Below are 16,216 nucleotides of genomic sequence, written 5' to 3'. Positions count from 1 at the left end.
CCAGGAACAAGATTAAATACTACAGAATTGGGTAGTAAACAGAACAGGTAATCCCTCCCCTGTGACCTGTGGTTAGAGAGGTGCAGGAAGTTAAACAGCCTTGCACCTTGGGACTGTACAGCCCAGAGCTGTCCTCATGCTGCCAGCAGTGGAAGCAGAAAGGTCCACCACATGTCCCCATCTCACCTGAGGAAGTTACAGACTACAGCAGAGATGGGTGATGCTGGCAATGGAACTTGTAAAGCAATGAATGGGAAGTTAGTAACCCACCTCAGGAGGGGAGTAAGAATTGGGACTGAGCAGCCTTGGACTGCAAGAGCAGAGGACCAGGCCATATCACAGCATCCCACCCCACACTGCAACAACCTGAGAGGACAGAGACTTGCCAGTGGAAGAGGAACACAGAAGGCTGAGCAAGGAACAGGAGGAGCTAACGGTGTATGGGACTGGGAACAGCCCCCATCTCTGTCTGAAAATAGCATAGCAACTGGGAGAGAGATGCTACCAAGAGAAACAGGGTAAGGAGTAGGAAGCCACTGAGGGACATACACAAAGTACTGGCCGAAGACTCTGGCCCCAGACCCCCACATCTGGAGGCCAAGATCAGCCTCAAATTTAGCACAAACTCTACTGCACAACTTGGCAATGTTATCCATAGTTTCAGACTCTAGGTGGACACCAGAGGAATTTTGTTTTTTTAATTGTATTTTAATTTTTTTCTTTTTTTGCTGGTTTGTTTCCTATTCCTTTTTCTTTTTTTCTTTTTGTCTTTTACCTATATCGTTGTTCTAATCTGTTCATCTTCTTTGCCCCTTTCTTCAATTTACCTCTCTAGACTTAGTCATATTTTCATGAATGGTGTCTCTAATTTTTCTGGTCAACTTCAATAATCCCTTGCTCTCTCCTTCATTCTTTTTCTTCTGCCCCCTTTAGTTTCCCAAAGCTTTCATGATCATCCCTCATCCTCCACCTGGCTTCTACTTTATTTCTTTTCAATTGCCCATTCTATCCACTATCCTTCTTAAATTTCCTCACTACAGGGTAAAACCACTCTACCAAAGGGAAACACTTTGTATACAAACTCCCAATTTATGATTGGTTCTGTCATATAACTAGATTTTGTTCCTATGGTTTAAGGTACAAAATTAATCATTACTACAGTTGTCAGTCTCTAAGCTGCTTGATACTATTTTTAGTGCTAATTATACTACTTCAGTTAGGAGGTCATATCTTTTTTAATCAGTTGTTTTCATTTCTGTCATAGTACTGGAAAGTTATGTGGTAATAACCTCACCACAACCCATCACCAAAGGACTGGGGACTCAGCCAAACAGGTACAAACATCTGACTGAAAATTAATTAATTAGGATATTGGGACAGACACAAACTAGGAACCTTCTGCCTGCAGAAGGCATCCCTGAAGAACAAACCTTGCCTAGAGAGGCCTTGATACTAGTGATAAAGCCACTTACTTCAAAAATTTACAAGGGTCAACACAGAAAACAAAAACATATGAAATAGAAAATGACAACATGCAGAAGCAAAATGAAACATCAGACCTCCAGCCCACCCAGAATAAGTCCAAGAGACAATGAGAAAGGAAAATGGTAGGCACATACCTGACATCTCTGAAATGATAGCAACTGAAGTAGAGAAATCCACGAGGCTATAGAGGAAATCAGTTCACAAATAATCTCTCAGGTAAAAAACAAATGTCAACATTCATAAAGGAATTGCTTAGCAAATCTAGAATAGAGATAGATTTTTTTAAAAAGATGATCAGAAGAGGATGGAAACTGTGAATGATCAATATAGGAAGCAAATAGAATGCATGAAATGGATTCAAATAGATATCCAGGAAGTTAAAAATTCCATTGAAAACTGGCAAAACCACTTGTATGAAACTGAAGATAGACTCTCAGATCTTGAGGACAGGATCTTGGCTAGTGATCATGACAGGAACAATCTCTTGGAAAAACAAAAGATCAGGAAATAATTCAACAGCTGCAAGACAAGGTATAGAAAAATACTACAAGAATAAGTGGTGTCACTGGAAAAGCAGCAATCAACACAAATGACATAAAAGCTATTTGCAGAAGTAATAGAAAATTTCTCAAGCATGGGGAAAAAAAATCCAACATACACATAAGTGAGGTGTATACAACTCCCATTAGCCATAGCCAAAATAAATCTACACCTAGACCTATAATAATCAAGATCCTACAAATTCAGCACAAGAAGAGAATATTAAAAGCTATCAGAGTGAAGAAACAGATCACCTATAAAGGAAAGCCCATGAGAATCATGGCAGACTTCTCAACACAAACCCTCATATCAAGAAAAGCTTGTAGTAAAGTATTTCACATCATGAAAGAAAACAAATTCCAACCCAGATTGACGTACCTTGCAAAATTATCTTTCAAAATTAATGGAGAAATGAGATACTTGCACAACAAAAAACCACTGAAGAAATTCATGACCACCAAACCAACACTTCAAAGGATAGTGAAAGATATTCTAGATAGAGATAAAAATGACCACAATTCCAAGAACAACAACACAAGGAATTCACCAAGCAGGGCAAGCAGTTAAACAAAGGGGAAAAATAGGGAACCAACAGCAGGAAAATAACATGACAAAGATAAGCCAATACGTATCAGTTATAATGATCAACATAAATGGTCTCAATTCACCCATCAAAGCAAACAGACTGACAGAACAATTTGCTGTATACAAGAAACACATTTCACTGAAAAAGAAATTCATAGAATAAAGGTCAAAAGATGAAAAGCAATACTCCATGCAACAGGAACCCAGAAAAAAGCAAGGGTAGCTATTCTGTTTGCAGACAATGTGAACTTCAAACCAAGAATAATCAAAAGGGATAAACAAAGTCACTACATACTTGTTAGGAGAAAACTTCTGGAGGAGATAATCATAAATATACATGCAGTAAATATGGGAGCACCCGACTATATAAGACAGATAATAATCATGAAAAATGAAATTAGCAGTAATACAATTGTAATGGAGGACTTTAATACCCCACTGTCACAAATAGATAGATCAACCAGACAAAAAATCGGTGAAGAAATATCAGAGCTGAACCAAACCTGTGAACAAGTGGACTTAGTATATGTTTACAGAGGGTTCCACCCAACATTAGACTACACATTCTTCTCAGTTACACATGGGACATTCTCTAAATTAGACCATATACTAGCCCATAGAACATGCTTAAGTAAATGCAAAAGAATTAAAATTATCCCATGTATATTATCTGACCATAGTGCAATGAAATTGGAAAGGAATGGTAGAAGAAACTTCAAAAACTCCATAAACACATGGAAATTACATAACACCCTCCTAAACAACCAGTGGGTCACAGATGAAATTAAAGGAAAAATTAAACAATATCTACAATTAAATGAAAATGCAGATACAACATATCAGAATCTGTGGGACACAATGAAAGCAGTCCTAAGAGGGAACTTTATAGTGATGAATTCTCACATCAGGAAAAGAAAATGAGCATAAATAAACAACCTAACATTGCACTTCAAGCTTCTATGAAAAAAAAAAGAGCAAGCTAAGCCAAAAGCATGTACAAGGGAGGAAATTATAAGATCAGAGCAGATATGAACACACTGGAGACTAAGAAAACAGTGTAAAGAATAAATGAATCTAAGAGTTGATTCTTTGAAAGAATAAGTAAAACTGATAAACCCTTAACCAATCTTATCCAAAGAAGGGGAAAAAAGACTCAAATTTATGCAGTGAGGAATGAGAAGGGTGAAATCACCACAGGTCCAGTGGAATTTCAAAGATCATCAATACTTTAAAAATCTTTACTCTCATAGGGTGAAAAACACGGAAGAAATGGACAGATTCCTAGAAACATATTATGAAAGCCAAGTCAAGAATATATATAAATTCTGAATAATCTAGTGTCAGTTAATGAAATTGAAAACAATTAAAAACTTATCAACAAAGAGAAGCTCAGATCCTGATGGATTTACAGCTGCATTCTACAAAAAAAAACTAAAGTAAATTTAAGGCTAGTACTGCTCAAAGTCTTTAATAAAACTGAGAGGGAAGCAGTGCTCCCTAATTCATTCATTTCTGGAGGCAAATACTACCCTGATACCAAAACCAGAGAAACACCCACCCAAGAAAGAGAACTACAGGCCAATCTCCCTAGTCAACATAGATGCAAAAATCCTCAGTAAGATACTGGCAAACAGAGTGCAGCAAATCATGAAGAAGATTGTACACCATGACCAAACAGGATTCATTCCAGGGATGCAGGGGTAGTTCAACATTTGCAAATCAATAAATGTAATACACCATATCAACAGAGCCAAACACAAAAATCACATGATCATCTCAGTAGATGCAAAGAAAGCTGTTGACCAATTCCCACACTCATGCATGATAAAAAACCCTATAGAGAATTAGAATAGATGGTCTTTATCTCAATCTGATAAGAGCCATCTATGACAAATTAATAGCCAACATCATAAAAAATGGCCAAAACCTAAAGGTTTCACTCTAAAATCAGGAACAAGACATGGCTGTCCACTGTCAACATTCCTATTCAATATAGTTGGGGAAACACTAGCCAGAGCAATTAGAGAGAAATAAAAGGAATAAGGTAGGAAAGGAAGAAGTTAAATTATTATTATTTGCAGATGACATAATACTGTACATAGAAGACCCCCAAAACACTGAAAGACTTCTAGATTTAATAAACAAATTCAGTAGCATAGCTGGGTGCAAAGTCAACATTCAAAAATCAATAGCATTCTTATACATGAACAATAAACTCACTGAGAGAATTTGGAGAAACCACATCCTTCACAATAGCACCCCAAAAAAATGAAATACTTAGGAATCAATCTAAAAAAGAAACTAAAATACCTCTACATTGAAAACTACAGTACTCTGAAAAAGCAGGTCAAAAAGGATATCAGAAAATGGAAAGATATCCCTTGCTTGTGGATAGCAAGAACCAACAGTGAAAAAGGTCATATTTCCAATATGGTTATACAGATTAATACAATACTAATCAAAACACTATTAGCATATCTTGCAGAATTATAGAAAACATTCCACAAGTTAATTTGGAAACAGAAAAGACATAGAATAGCAAAAGCAATCCTGAGTAACAATGGCAATGCAAGAGGCATCACAATCCCTGCCTTGAAATTACACTGCAAAGCTACTGTGATAAAGTCAGCATGGTACTGGCAAAAAAAAAAAAAGCAGACCTGAGAACCAGTGGAATAAATTATGAAATGCAGACATCACTACAAACACATTCAGCCACTTTTGACAAAGGAGCCAAACATGTTCACTGGAAGAAAGATAGCCTCTTCAATGAATGGTGCTGAAAAAACTGTCTCTCTTCATGCCAAAAACTTTAGTCTATCACTTAAAGTCTATCACTTTAGTCTATCAACACATGTCTATCACCATGTGCTAAACTAACATCAAAATGGATCAAAGATCTAAATATTAAAACAGAAACACTAACTCTACTGGAAGAGAAAGTAGATAGATATCTGGAAGACATAGGTTTAGGTAGAGAGTTCATGAGCAAAACCCAGACTGCATGACAAATACTTCAAAGAATCCACAACTGCTATCTCATCTTATTAAAAAGCTTTTGCACAGCAAATGAAGTCAACAAAGTGAAACAACAGCTCACATAATGGGAAAAGGTTTTAGCCAATTGACCCTCAGACAGGACTTCTATCTAGAACATATAAAAAAATTGAAAAATAAGACCCCCAAAATTCAAAGATCCAATCAAAAACTGGGCATCTAAGAGGAATACACACTTCTCAGATGAAGAAATACAAATGGCAGATAAATATATGAAAAAATGTTCAACATCATTGGTCATTTGAGATTCAAATTAAAACAACACTGAGATTCCATGTCACCCAAAAAAGAATGGGTATCATCAAGAAATCAACCAATAACAAATGCTGGAGGGGCTGTCGGGGAAAAGGAACCCTTCTGCACTGTGGTGGGAATACAACCAATGTGGAAATCAGTGTTGTGATTCCTCAAAAAACTAGGATTGGAGGTCCCATTTGACCCAGTTATTCCCCTTCTGGGTATCTTGTCAGAAGAATTAAAAACATCATAACAATATACATGCACCCATGTTTATAGCAGCACAATTTGTAATAGCTCAGTTGTAGAAACAACCTAAATGCCCGTCAACCAAGGAATGGAAAAAAGATGTCTTTTTATACAATGGGGTACTACCCATTGTAGTATAAATTGGAGAATTTATAAGTAAATGGATGCAACTTGAGACCATACTCATACGTGTAATAAATCAGATTCATGTTTAAACATCATATTGTCTCCCTGGTGTAAGAAACTGAAAGAGTAAATAAGTTCTAAAATGTACAATAGATATTGTGAAATGGGAAGGAATTGTTCCAGAGGAAAAAGGAACTAGGCTGAGTGAAAGGAGAAAGGACAGTAGACAAAAGGGACAAAATGCAAGTTAGTTATACTATTAGTGTCTTTCACTTTATTAAAAACAAAGATTTGTAGTAATATTGATTGGAGAAATTTTTATCTCATATCTTGTACCCTGAGCAATGACTTTAAAGGTAACACCATGTAATCTATTAACTGTTATTCTATTATTTTGTTATGAAATTTTGTTTTATCTTTTTTCCCTAAAATTAAAAAAAGAGCTCCCGGGACATTAATCAAAGGATAAAAACCGTGCAACTCAGAGTTCCTTTAGGACACTTTAAAAGAAATTGAATGATGTGAAATCAACTGACAGAATTCATATACAAGCTGAGAAGTCTTCTGTGAGGTCAGGGTGACATAGGATGTATGATATGGGAACCTCCAAATAACATAAGAGAAATATTGTAACTGCCCACCTGATAAATGTCTGAAATGCCAATTTCATGTTCTCTAAAATCAAGGCATCGGGGCTGGGGATTTAGCTCAGTGGCAAAAAGCGCCTGCCTGGCAAGCGCAAGGTCGTGAGTTCGGTTCCCGGTACCGGAGAAAAACCAAAAAACAAAAAAAATAAATAAATAAATAAATAAATAAATAAAATCAAGGCACAAATTCTAGAAACAACAGAGATTAAGACTAGGAAGAATTTATTGGAAGAAAGCTTCTAAGAGGGACAGATGGGAACCCAGAAAGTGGGTTTCCCTGACTTTGCTATTTCTAAGAACATGTACCAACCTTCCCTCTTGCATTTTCCTTTGACAGTCTGCAGTGGATACTATGATGTTTATCTGTTAGCACAATGAGTTTGTCCTACATGGGTCTTATTTATTATTTAAGGTTGGTCTAAAAAAAACTGTTCAGGGCCAGGAATATAGCTCAGCAGCACAGTACCTGCCTGGCAAGCTGAAAGTTATGAGTTTGACTCCTAGTAACAAAACAACAATAATAAAAAAAATTGTGAAGCTTCCAAAAGTTGTCTCAGTGCAGTCACAGAAGATGAGTTCACTTCTCTGAGGAGCCAGTTGTGATGAAATTTTGAATAGCATTTGTCAAACCAGCTCGTTAGACATTGATCAGAGTGTATCTGGGAACTGATAAGGTAGTCTCCCTTTCAGAGGACTAATAGGCTTTAAATAAATGAAATATTCTTGTCGTGATGTTGAAACATCACCTCCTTTTAGTGATGCTGGTGTAGTTCACCCCAGTAGTAGCTCTAGATATCAGGGAACTTGAACATTTTTCTCAGACATTTCTAAGAATATGCTGTCTTAGGACAGTTGGTATTAACTCTCTTTGGAGTACTCAGTAGATGGAATTTGTTTTGGGGCATGGTACAGACCCCTTGTACGAAGGGAAATTGGTATGACCCGCATAGTTCAAATCTAGCATCAGAAAGGCTCTAGGAGAGTATGTGAGTATAGATAGAGAATAAGAATATGATGACCAAGACTGCAGTGACTTATTTGGAGAACATAGTATTATATGAAGTTCTTATGAAATGAATCTAGATCTACAATGTGCAATGACTATCACTCTTCATCATGGAAATACATGTGTGACTGTTTCAGGAGTCAGTGACTTTTAAGGATGTGGCTGTGAACTTCGCTGTGGAGGAGTGGGTTCTGCTGGATCCTTCCCAAAAGCAGCTCTACAGGGATGTAATGCAGGAAACCCTCAGGAACCTGGTTGCAATAGGTAAGGGAGACATCATTCCCTAATGAAGAAGACACCAAGTATTTGTTACTTAACAGTGTTGACGCCTTTATTTTAAAGAAAAAGAAACAAAAACAAAATTCAAAAACAATATGGTAAGAGGGTAACAATGGTTAATATATTGCATATTGTTATCTTAAATATGATTCCTTATTTGGAAAATGGAAATGGAACCATTTAGAGGATTATTTCAGGCACTATCACATAGCATAATCAATCTAGCTAGACTCCAGTAATATTTTCAGTAATATAATTCCTAATGATTTTTCTGTCTCTAAACTTTAGGAGAAAAATGTGAAGACTCAAATATTGAAGATGGGTATAAAAAAACCAGGAAAACTGTAAGGTAATTTACACTTAGAAAAATTATGTGTCAAGAATCCTGGTGTATCAGGAAAGTTTAAAAATAAGCAAATAATAGAAATACACCCAGTTTCAACTTGATTTAATCAAGTTGAACATTTAGTGAAACACTACATACCAGATGAACATTTATATATGGAAAATATGAAACGTTCCCGCCTCAGACACTTCTGAAACCCTAACATCTTGGTCTAGGTGAGTTTCTGATGGTTGAATATTAGTGATTTTGCTTCATATAACAGGAAATTATAAAAACAAGTGTTATAGTTACTTGTTGCTGAGACACAAGATCTAACACCCACAACTCAAAGGAGAAATATTTATTTTGGCTTAATGTTTGCAAAGATTGCAGGTTTCAGTGCATAGTTAGCTGGCTGCAAGACAGGGCAGCATGCCAGAGTGGCATGCAGTGGAAAAACAGGTCATGGCATGGAAGCAGAAAGCAGAGAGTGTGCACGGAGGAAGGCGGTAAATACATCCTTCAAAGCCACGCCTACTTCCTAGCACCAGGCTTCCCTTCCCACATCACATTTAGGTGTAAACTCATCATTGATGGCCTTCATGTCCCGTGATCCAATCACCTCCCAAAAGCCCCACCTATGAGCACACGAGGCTTTTTGGGAACATCTAGATATAAACTATATCTCTGCTATTGGACCTCAAAAGACTCATGGTCATACTTTTTTTTTTTTTTTTTTTTTTGTTTTTTTTGAGACAGGGTCTCCCTATGCAGTTCAGGCTGGCCTTGAGCTCACTTTGTAGCCCAGGCTGGTCTCAACCTCACAATGATCCTCCTGCCTCAGCCTCCCAAGTGCTGGGTTTATAGGCATGTGCCACTACACCCAGCTCATGGTCATACAGTTGTCCCTTGCTATATGGTGGTTCACTGATTGCAGCTTCACTGTATCTCAAGTTTTTTTAAAAAAAATCTAATTCTGTATTGCAGCATTTTGCTATATTGTGAGATTTTGTGGTATATAGGTATTTATATAATATTTATGATTTTATTTTTGCCTAAAAATTTTAAAACAATATAAAAATATAAAAAGTGTTAATTCAAACATATTAAAAATTTGAATTTATTTTAAGCCCTGTGATGCCACCCAAACGTTCTGCTCCTTCTAAGGCTGCTGACAGTGAACCCAAGCGCCACAGGAAGATGCTTACCATCAAAGAAAAGGTGGAACTTCTTGACATGTTAAAGGAAGGCAAAAGCTATGCAGCTGTAGGCCGCCATTATGGGATTAATGAATCTACTGTTCGCTACATAAAGAAAGATGAGAAGAATATTAGGTCTACGGCAACAATAACTTTTAACAAGACTGCAAAGAGGGTGGTCACTTCCCGCAATAAGGCCATTGTGAGGATGGAGTGTGCATTGGCCCTGTGGATAAATGACTGCAGGAAGAAGAGTATCTCACTGGATACCAACACTATCCGGATGAAGGCCAAGAAACTTTATGATAGTTTTGCTGAAAGCATGGACGTTCACAACAGTGACAAGGATGAAGACAAGGATGAGGACACAGAAGTAGGACCGTCGAGTACTTCTCCCACCAGACCAACCCCATTCAGTGCCAGCAAGGGCTGGTTTGACAAATTTCAGAGACGCTTTGGACTCAAGAGCATTTCTCTGCATGGAGAAGCTGCTCTTATGGATAAAACCAGAGCCAAGGAGTACGTGAATGACATGTTCAAATCCATCATCGAGGAAGGGGGCTATAAGCCTGAACAAGTTTTTAACATGGATGAGACGAGCTTATTTTGGAAATGGATGCCATCTTGCACTTTTATTATGAAGGACGAAGCCAAAGCCCTTGGTTTTAAAGCCGCAAAAGATAGAGTAACTCTGATTATGTGTGGGAATGCTGCAGGCTTTATGATAAAGCCAGGGCTTATTTATAAGTCAAAAAACCCAAGAGCCCTAAAAAACAAAAATAAGAATGTGTTGCCTGTGTACTGGATGTACAACCCCAAGGCCTGGACCACAAAACTCCTCACAGCTGATTGGTTCCACCAGTGCTTTATCCCAGAGGTTAAGCTTTATCTGGCAGAGAAAAACCTTGAATTCAAAGTGCTTCTGATCATGGACAATGATGAAGGCCATGCTGTTGATCTGTTGTATAATGGCGTCCAAATAGAGTTCTTGCCGCCGAACACCACATCACTCATTCAGCCCATGGATCAAGGCATTATTCGCACTTTTAAGGCACTCTACACGCAAAACACCCTGCAAAACCTGGTTGAAGCTATGGACTCAGATGAAAACTTCTCACTAAAGGCTTACTGGTATGACTACAATATTGCATCGTGTCTCCTAAATATTCAAAAGGCCATAAAAGAGATGAAGAGTGAAACAGTAAATGCCAGCTGGAAAAATTTGTGGCCAGAAGTGGTCCATGATTACAAGGGATTCTCTCCTGATGAAGTTCATCGCTCTGCAGTAGCTAAGACTGTGAAGCTGGCAAAACTACTGGGAGGAGATGGCTTCAGTGATGTGACTCCTGACAATGTGTATGACCTGATTGATGTCCACTCACAACCATTGACAGATGAAGACTTGACAGAGATGACAAAGTCAGCAAGTGAAGAAGAAGATGAGGAACAAGATGAACTACGGGTTGGAGAAGAGGAGGAGGTTGGCCTAACACTCGATCGTCTTGCAACCATGGTCAGAATGGCCAAAGAACTTCAGCAAGTGGCTGAAGAGTGGGACCCCCAGATGCTTCGTTCATTGCACTTCATAAATATAATTGAGAGTGGCATGTCAGTTTATAAAAACCTTCTCACTCAGAAGAAAAAACAGTGCGAGCAACTCCCCATAACTATGTTCATCACTCGGAAGAAAAGATCAGTTACAGCCCAGGGCAAAGACACTGCACCACCTGATGAAGTACCTGATGAAGTGGTACCTTCAGAAGACCTGTAATGCTCTTCTTGGCTTTACAGTACATTCATCTCATCATCATCACCTTCACTATCAGTACTGCACAGCTACATAATTCATGATCTTCATCATTAAAGTTGTAGTATACTTCACTGGTGAGTACCCATATAGAATTTTACATGTTGTTAAAATTACATAGGTTCAAGAGTGTAGAAAGTGTTTAAGAGCATATGAAATGTTTATAAGAGTGTGGGAAAGGTTAATAAGAGAGTGGGAAAGGTTTATAGGACTGTGGAAATGGTTTATAAAACCTTAAAATATATATAAATAATAAAATAAATGTAATGCCACTACTTTGTGGATTTTCACCTATTGCGAGGGTCTCTGGAATATAACTCCTGAGATGGGTAAGGGATCACTGTAAACACTGTGGGAAAGCCTTCCTTTGGGAAATTAATTTTCAAAGGCATAAAAAAGTTCATAGCAGAGAGAAATCATAGGAATGTAAGCAATGTGGGAAAACCTTTCTTTGGGAAAGTAGTTTTTCACAACATAAAGAAGTTCACAGTGGAGAGAAACCATATGAATGTAAGCAATGTGGGAAAGCTTTCCTATGGGAAAGGAGTTTTTGAAGACATAAAAAGGTGCACAGTGGAGAGGAACCATAAGAGTTAAATGATGTGGGAAATTTTCTGTTGTCCTAGTCACTTGGTAGACCATTTTTTAAAAAGGCAAAAGTAAGATTAAGCCTGTTTGTGTAAGCAATGTGGAAAAACCTTTATATTGTCCATTTCTCTCCTAATACTTATAAAAACTGACTTTGGAAAGGAACCCTTTGTGTGTATGCATGTAAGAAAGCCTAGAGTTCTCACACTTCATTTCTCAGCCATAGAAGAATTCACAGTTGAGAGTAATCCTACATATAGACTGAGAAGCCTTCACTATCAGACCTTTCTAGCACTCATGAGACTGTGGAAGAGGACTGGTATTAGTGTAAAGTATGGGGAAATGCCTCTAGTTATTTTGCTTGCCTCACAGGTATAACACAGTATGACAAAAACCTTGAGTAGAAGAAATGTGCAAAGGTCACTTTGATATATATGTGAATGCACAATGGATCAAAGTCCCATGAAGATTCTGGGTCTTGCTCTGTAGTGCAGGCTGGCCTTGAACTCACTATTTATCCTGTTCTGGCCTCAAACTCACACAGTGGTCCTCCTGCCTCAGCCTTCTGAGTGCTGGGATTACAGGTGTGTTCCACCATGCCAGCCTTGTGCTCACTCTTAAAGTAAATCTCTGGTCTTTGTGTACCTAATTAGTATTTTTCTAAATAGGCATTAGGCTGAACAATGTGGTCCCTATTTATAGTCCTACTACTAGGGAATCTGAGACAGAAGATCAGGTAATGCCTGGAGTTAGATACCCAATTCCAACTTGTTTTTAAACAACAGCAAAATAACTAAATGCATTAAGATGACTTAATTCTGTAAATTGTGTGGAAAAAATAGTAAAGAAGTTTAGTGTTTTTAAGTCAGATAAAGTGGCCCCCTGAAATTCCAAGGGGTTATATTCATAGAGCACCTGCAAATTGTGAAAAATGCAAATTTCAGATATGGTCAGAAGAATGCATATAAATGCCTATTTTATAGCTTAAGCCCTAAATATGCTGTGTCTGCTGCAGTTATGTAATATAATTTAATAAACTACTGTATTAATAAAGCCTTAGAAGGTGCAGGGTGATTGGCAGCAACTTACGGCTCTTAGGGCTTTAAGAAGAACAAAACTGAGAACATTCGAGATAGCTACACATAGCAATGTCTTATGATGGGGGAATGTTTGTGCATCTGCTAGAGATGGGTTACAGGGCAGCAGCCAATCAGTAGCGAGGAGAACTGAATAAGGTTTTCATATTGGTTACTTGTAAACCTGCCAAAAAAAAACAACTGTGGAGGATATTTGTGGTTTCTGTGAACAATTATTAGGTTCTAAGGAAAAATTTGCAAATGACTGAGACTGTAAACTCTGAATTGCAAGTTCGTGGAGGTATATTGTGATAAGTTTTTTCCCCTGTTATTTAGAACTTATGCATCCATGAGTGAATTGAAACCATTTTAATGTCAGTTGGCTTAAATTTTGTTTTTACTGAAATGTGTTTAATGGAACATTGAAAATAAAGTTTTACTAATTTTTCATATTTTCTTGCTGGCTGTAGCTGAATCTTGCTGACAGATTCTTACCTTTCATACACAGTGATCCATCACCTATCAGGTTAGTTACATTCCAGAGACCCCCACAATAGGTGAAAATCCACGAAGTAGCAGCACTATATTTATTATTTATATATATTTTAAGGCTTTACAAACCCTTCCCATAGTCCTATAAACCTTTCCCACTCTCTTATAAACACTTCATATGCTCTTAAACACTTTCTACACTTTTAAACCTATGTAATTTTAACAACATGTAAAATTCTGTATGGGTACTTGATGTGGACAAGGAGAGATGCTGAACATATGGGCACAGTGTGGGCAAGCAAACAAGCCAATAATATGGTCACTGAGCCAATCAGCATGGAGGATACAGAACACAGTGCTGTAGTTGGTCAATAGCCATTCCATCAGCCAATAGTGTGCCATGTGCAATCTCACATTGGCAAACTTGATTACATACACACAGTATTTGTCCACTGATGAAATACATACTGTATTTTATTTTGATGTAATAGTCTTTTAATATGTTGAATTAACATATTTATATTTTATTATATTGTTTTAAATTTTTAGGCAAAAAATTAAAATCATAAATATTGTATAAATACCTATAAACTACAAAGTCCCAGGGCTGGGGATTTAGCTCAGCGGCAAAGCGCCTGCCTGGCAAGCGCAAGGTCATGAGTTCAGTTCCCGGTACCGGAGAAAAACCAAACCAAAAAAGAAAAAAAAAAAAAACTACAAAGTCCCACGATATAGCGAAAATTCCATGATACAGCTGTCTATTGCATCATTCTCTTTTTTTGGCATCATTCTTTTGTTGGACCAAATGATAGTTTATATAACTTTTATGTATATTTTCTTGTCTCTGTAAATGTTTTCTAGAAAGTTCTTTAACTGTTTAAATTACCTTTGAGATTAACAACTGTTTTTTCATTTACTGAGAATGTAGCTCTATATATCCCATTAGAAAATAGATTTATTCAATTTATAACCTTGCTGAATGCTTTCTCTTTAATGGCAAGAATCATTGGTGTGTTCCCCAACCCCCCTACATCCTTGTGGGAGCTGAGCTCAATCTGGGACAGCTTCAGCAACCAGGGTGATTGCACCCTCACCCTTCCCCCACCAGAATGGAAACAAAGCTGGGTCTTGATCAGCATCTGGAGCCTCGAACATAACCCATGCCTCCTCAACCCTTGTGAAAGCTGGGCTGAACCCCAGGCAGCTTCAGGAACTTCAGTGAGCAGCCCCTGCCCCCTCCAACCAGCATGTGAGCCAGGTGGAGACCCGACAATTTCAGGGGCCTTAGTGGCCACCCCCTGCCTGCCCCACCCTCTGGGGAGCCAAGCTTAATCCCTGACAGCTTCAGCAAATTGGGTTATTACACCCACACCCCTCTCCCACCGGAGCAGAAATGAGGCTGGGTCCTGGACAGTATTTGGAGCCTCTAAAATGGCATGGCCCCCCTACACCCTTGCAAAAGCCAGGCTGAACCACAGACAGCATCAGGAACCTTGGTGAGCCACCCGCACCCTTCCCCCAGCAGTGTGCAAGCAAGGCAGAGCCCCAGACAGCTTCAGGGGCCTCAGGGCCACTCCCCACCCATCCACCCCCCAGCACCCTTGCAGGAGCCAAGCTGAACTCTGGACAGCTCCAGCAGCCTAGATAACTGTGCAATCACCCCTCCCCAACCAACATGGGAACCAAGTTGGGTCCCAGACAGCTTTGAGAGCTTTGGTGACCACAACCTGCCCACCCCTGCACCCTCGTGGAAGCTGGGCTGAACCTCCTCCACAGGCATGGGAGCCAGCTGAACCTGGGAAAACTTTGGGATCTTTGGCAGCTGCTCCCAGTCCCTGCACACCATCATGGGAGCCACAATGAGCACTGGGGACTTTCATATCCTTGACCCACCTATTCCCACACCATCGTGGAAGTGACACTGGGCTCCAGGGAACCTCCAGATCTTCAAAAATAACAAAACAAAAGGAAAAAATGCAATCTCAGACCTCTACCCCACCCAAAACATGCCTAGGGGACATCAACACAGAACTTGGAAGTCATACACCTGGAATTTCTGAAATGATAGCAACTGAAGTAAAGAAACAACTCTTTCAGGTCATAGAAGATATCAGATCAGAAATAATATCTCAGATAAAAAAAGAAATGATAACAATGATGAAAGAACTGCTCAGCAATCCAAAGAAGACATTGATAAGAAAATACAGGAGCATAGAAAACTCATACAAACCTTGAATTAACAATATAGGCAAGAACTAGAATGCACAAAACAAATTCAAACACATATCCAGGAAATTAAAAATTCCATCAAAAGTCAGGAAATAACAATTCAACAGCTGCAAGACAAAGCAAAGAGAAACAATGTAACATTAATAGATGTCAATGAAACAGCAGGAGTAAGCACAAATGACATAAAAAGACTATTTGTGGAAGTCAGAGCAGAAAATATCCCAAGCATAGAAAAAGAAGTGGACATACACTTAAGTGAGGCATATAGAACTCCAATTAGCGATAACCA

General features: G+C 38.4%; 1 protein-coding gene across 4 annotated transcripts in view; it reads left to right on the top strand.

The window, feature by feature from the left end:
• The window catches only part of LOC102029308 (tigger transposable element-derived protein 1-like), a 26,853-nt gene extending 15,252 nt beyond the window's left edge, over positions 1 to 11,601 (top strand). For 2 of the 4 annotated variants that reach the window (XM_013505352.1, XM_005406055.2), the window contains exons 2-4: positions 8,070 to 8,196; positions 8,500 to 8,560; positions 9,667 to 11,601. In XM_013505352.1, the coding sequence (XP_013360806.1) occupies positions 8,070 to 8,196; positions 8,500 to 8,560; positions 9,667 to 11,506 (2,028 nt within the window). In that variant the 3' untranslated portion in view covers positions 11,507 to 11,601. Of the gene's footprint in view, positions 1 to 60; positions 519 to 1,264; positions 1,335 to 8,069; positions 8,197 to 8,499; positions 8,561 to 9,666 lie in introns of those variants that run through there. The other 2 variants (XM_013505351.1, XM_013505353.1) reach the window with 2 other exon arrangements.
• Positions 11,602 to 16,216: the final 4,615 nt, after the last annotated feature.

Source organism: Chinchilla lanigera, unplaced genomic scaffold (assembly GCF_000276665.1).
Source record: "Chinchilla lanigera isolate Chin_1 unplaced genomic scaffold, ChiLan1.0 scaffold00094, whole genome shotgun sequence".
NCBI lineage: Eukaryota > Metazoa > Chordata > Mammalia > Rodentia > Chinchillidae > Chinchilla > Chinchilla lanigera.
Note: the sequence above shows the minus strand (reverse complement) of the source record. Positions and strands in the feature narration are given on the sequence as shown.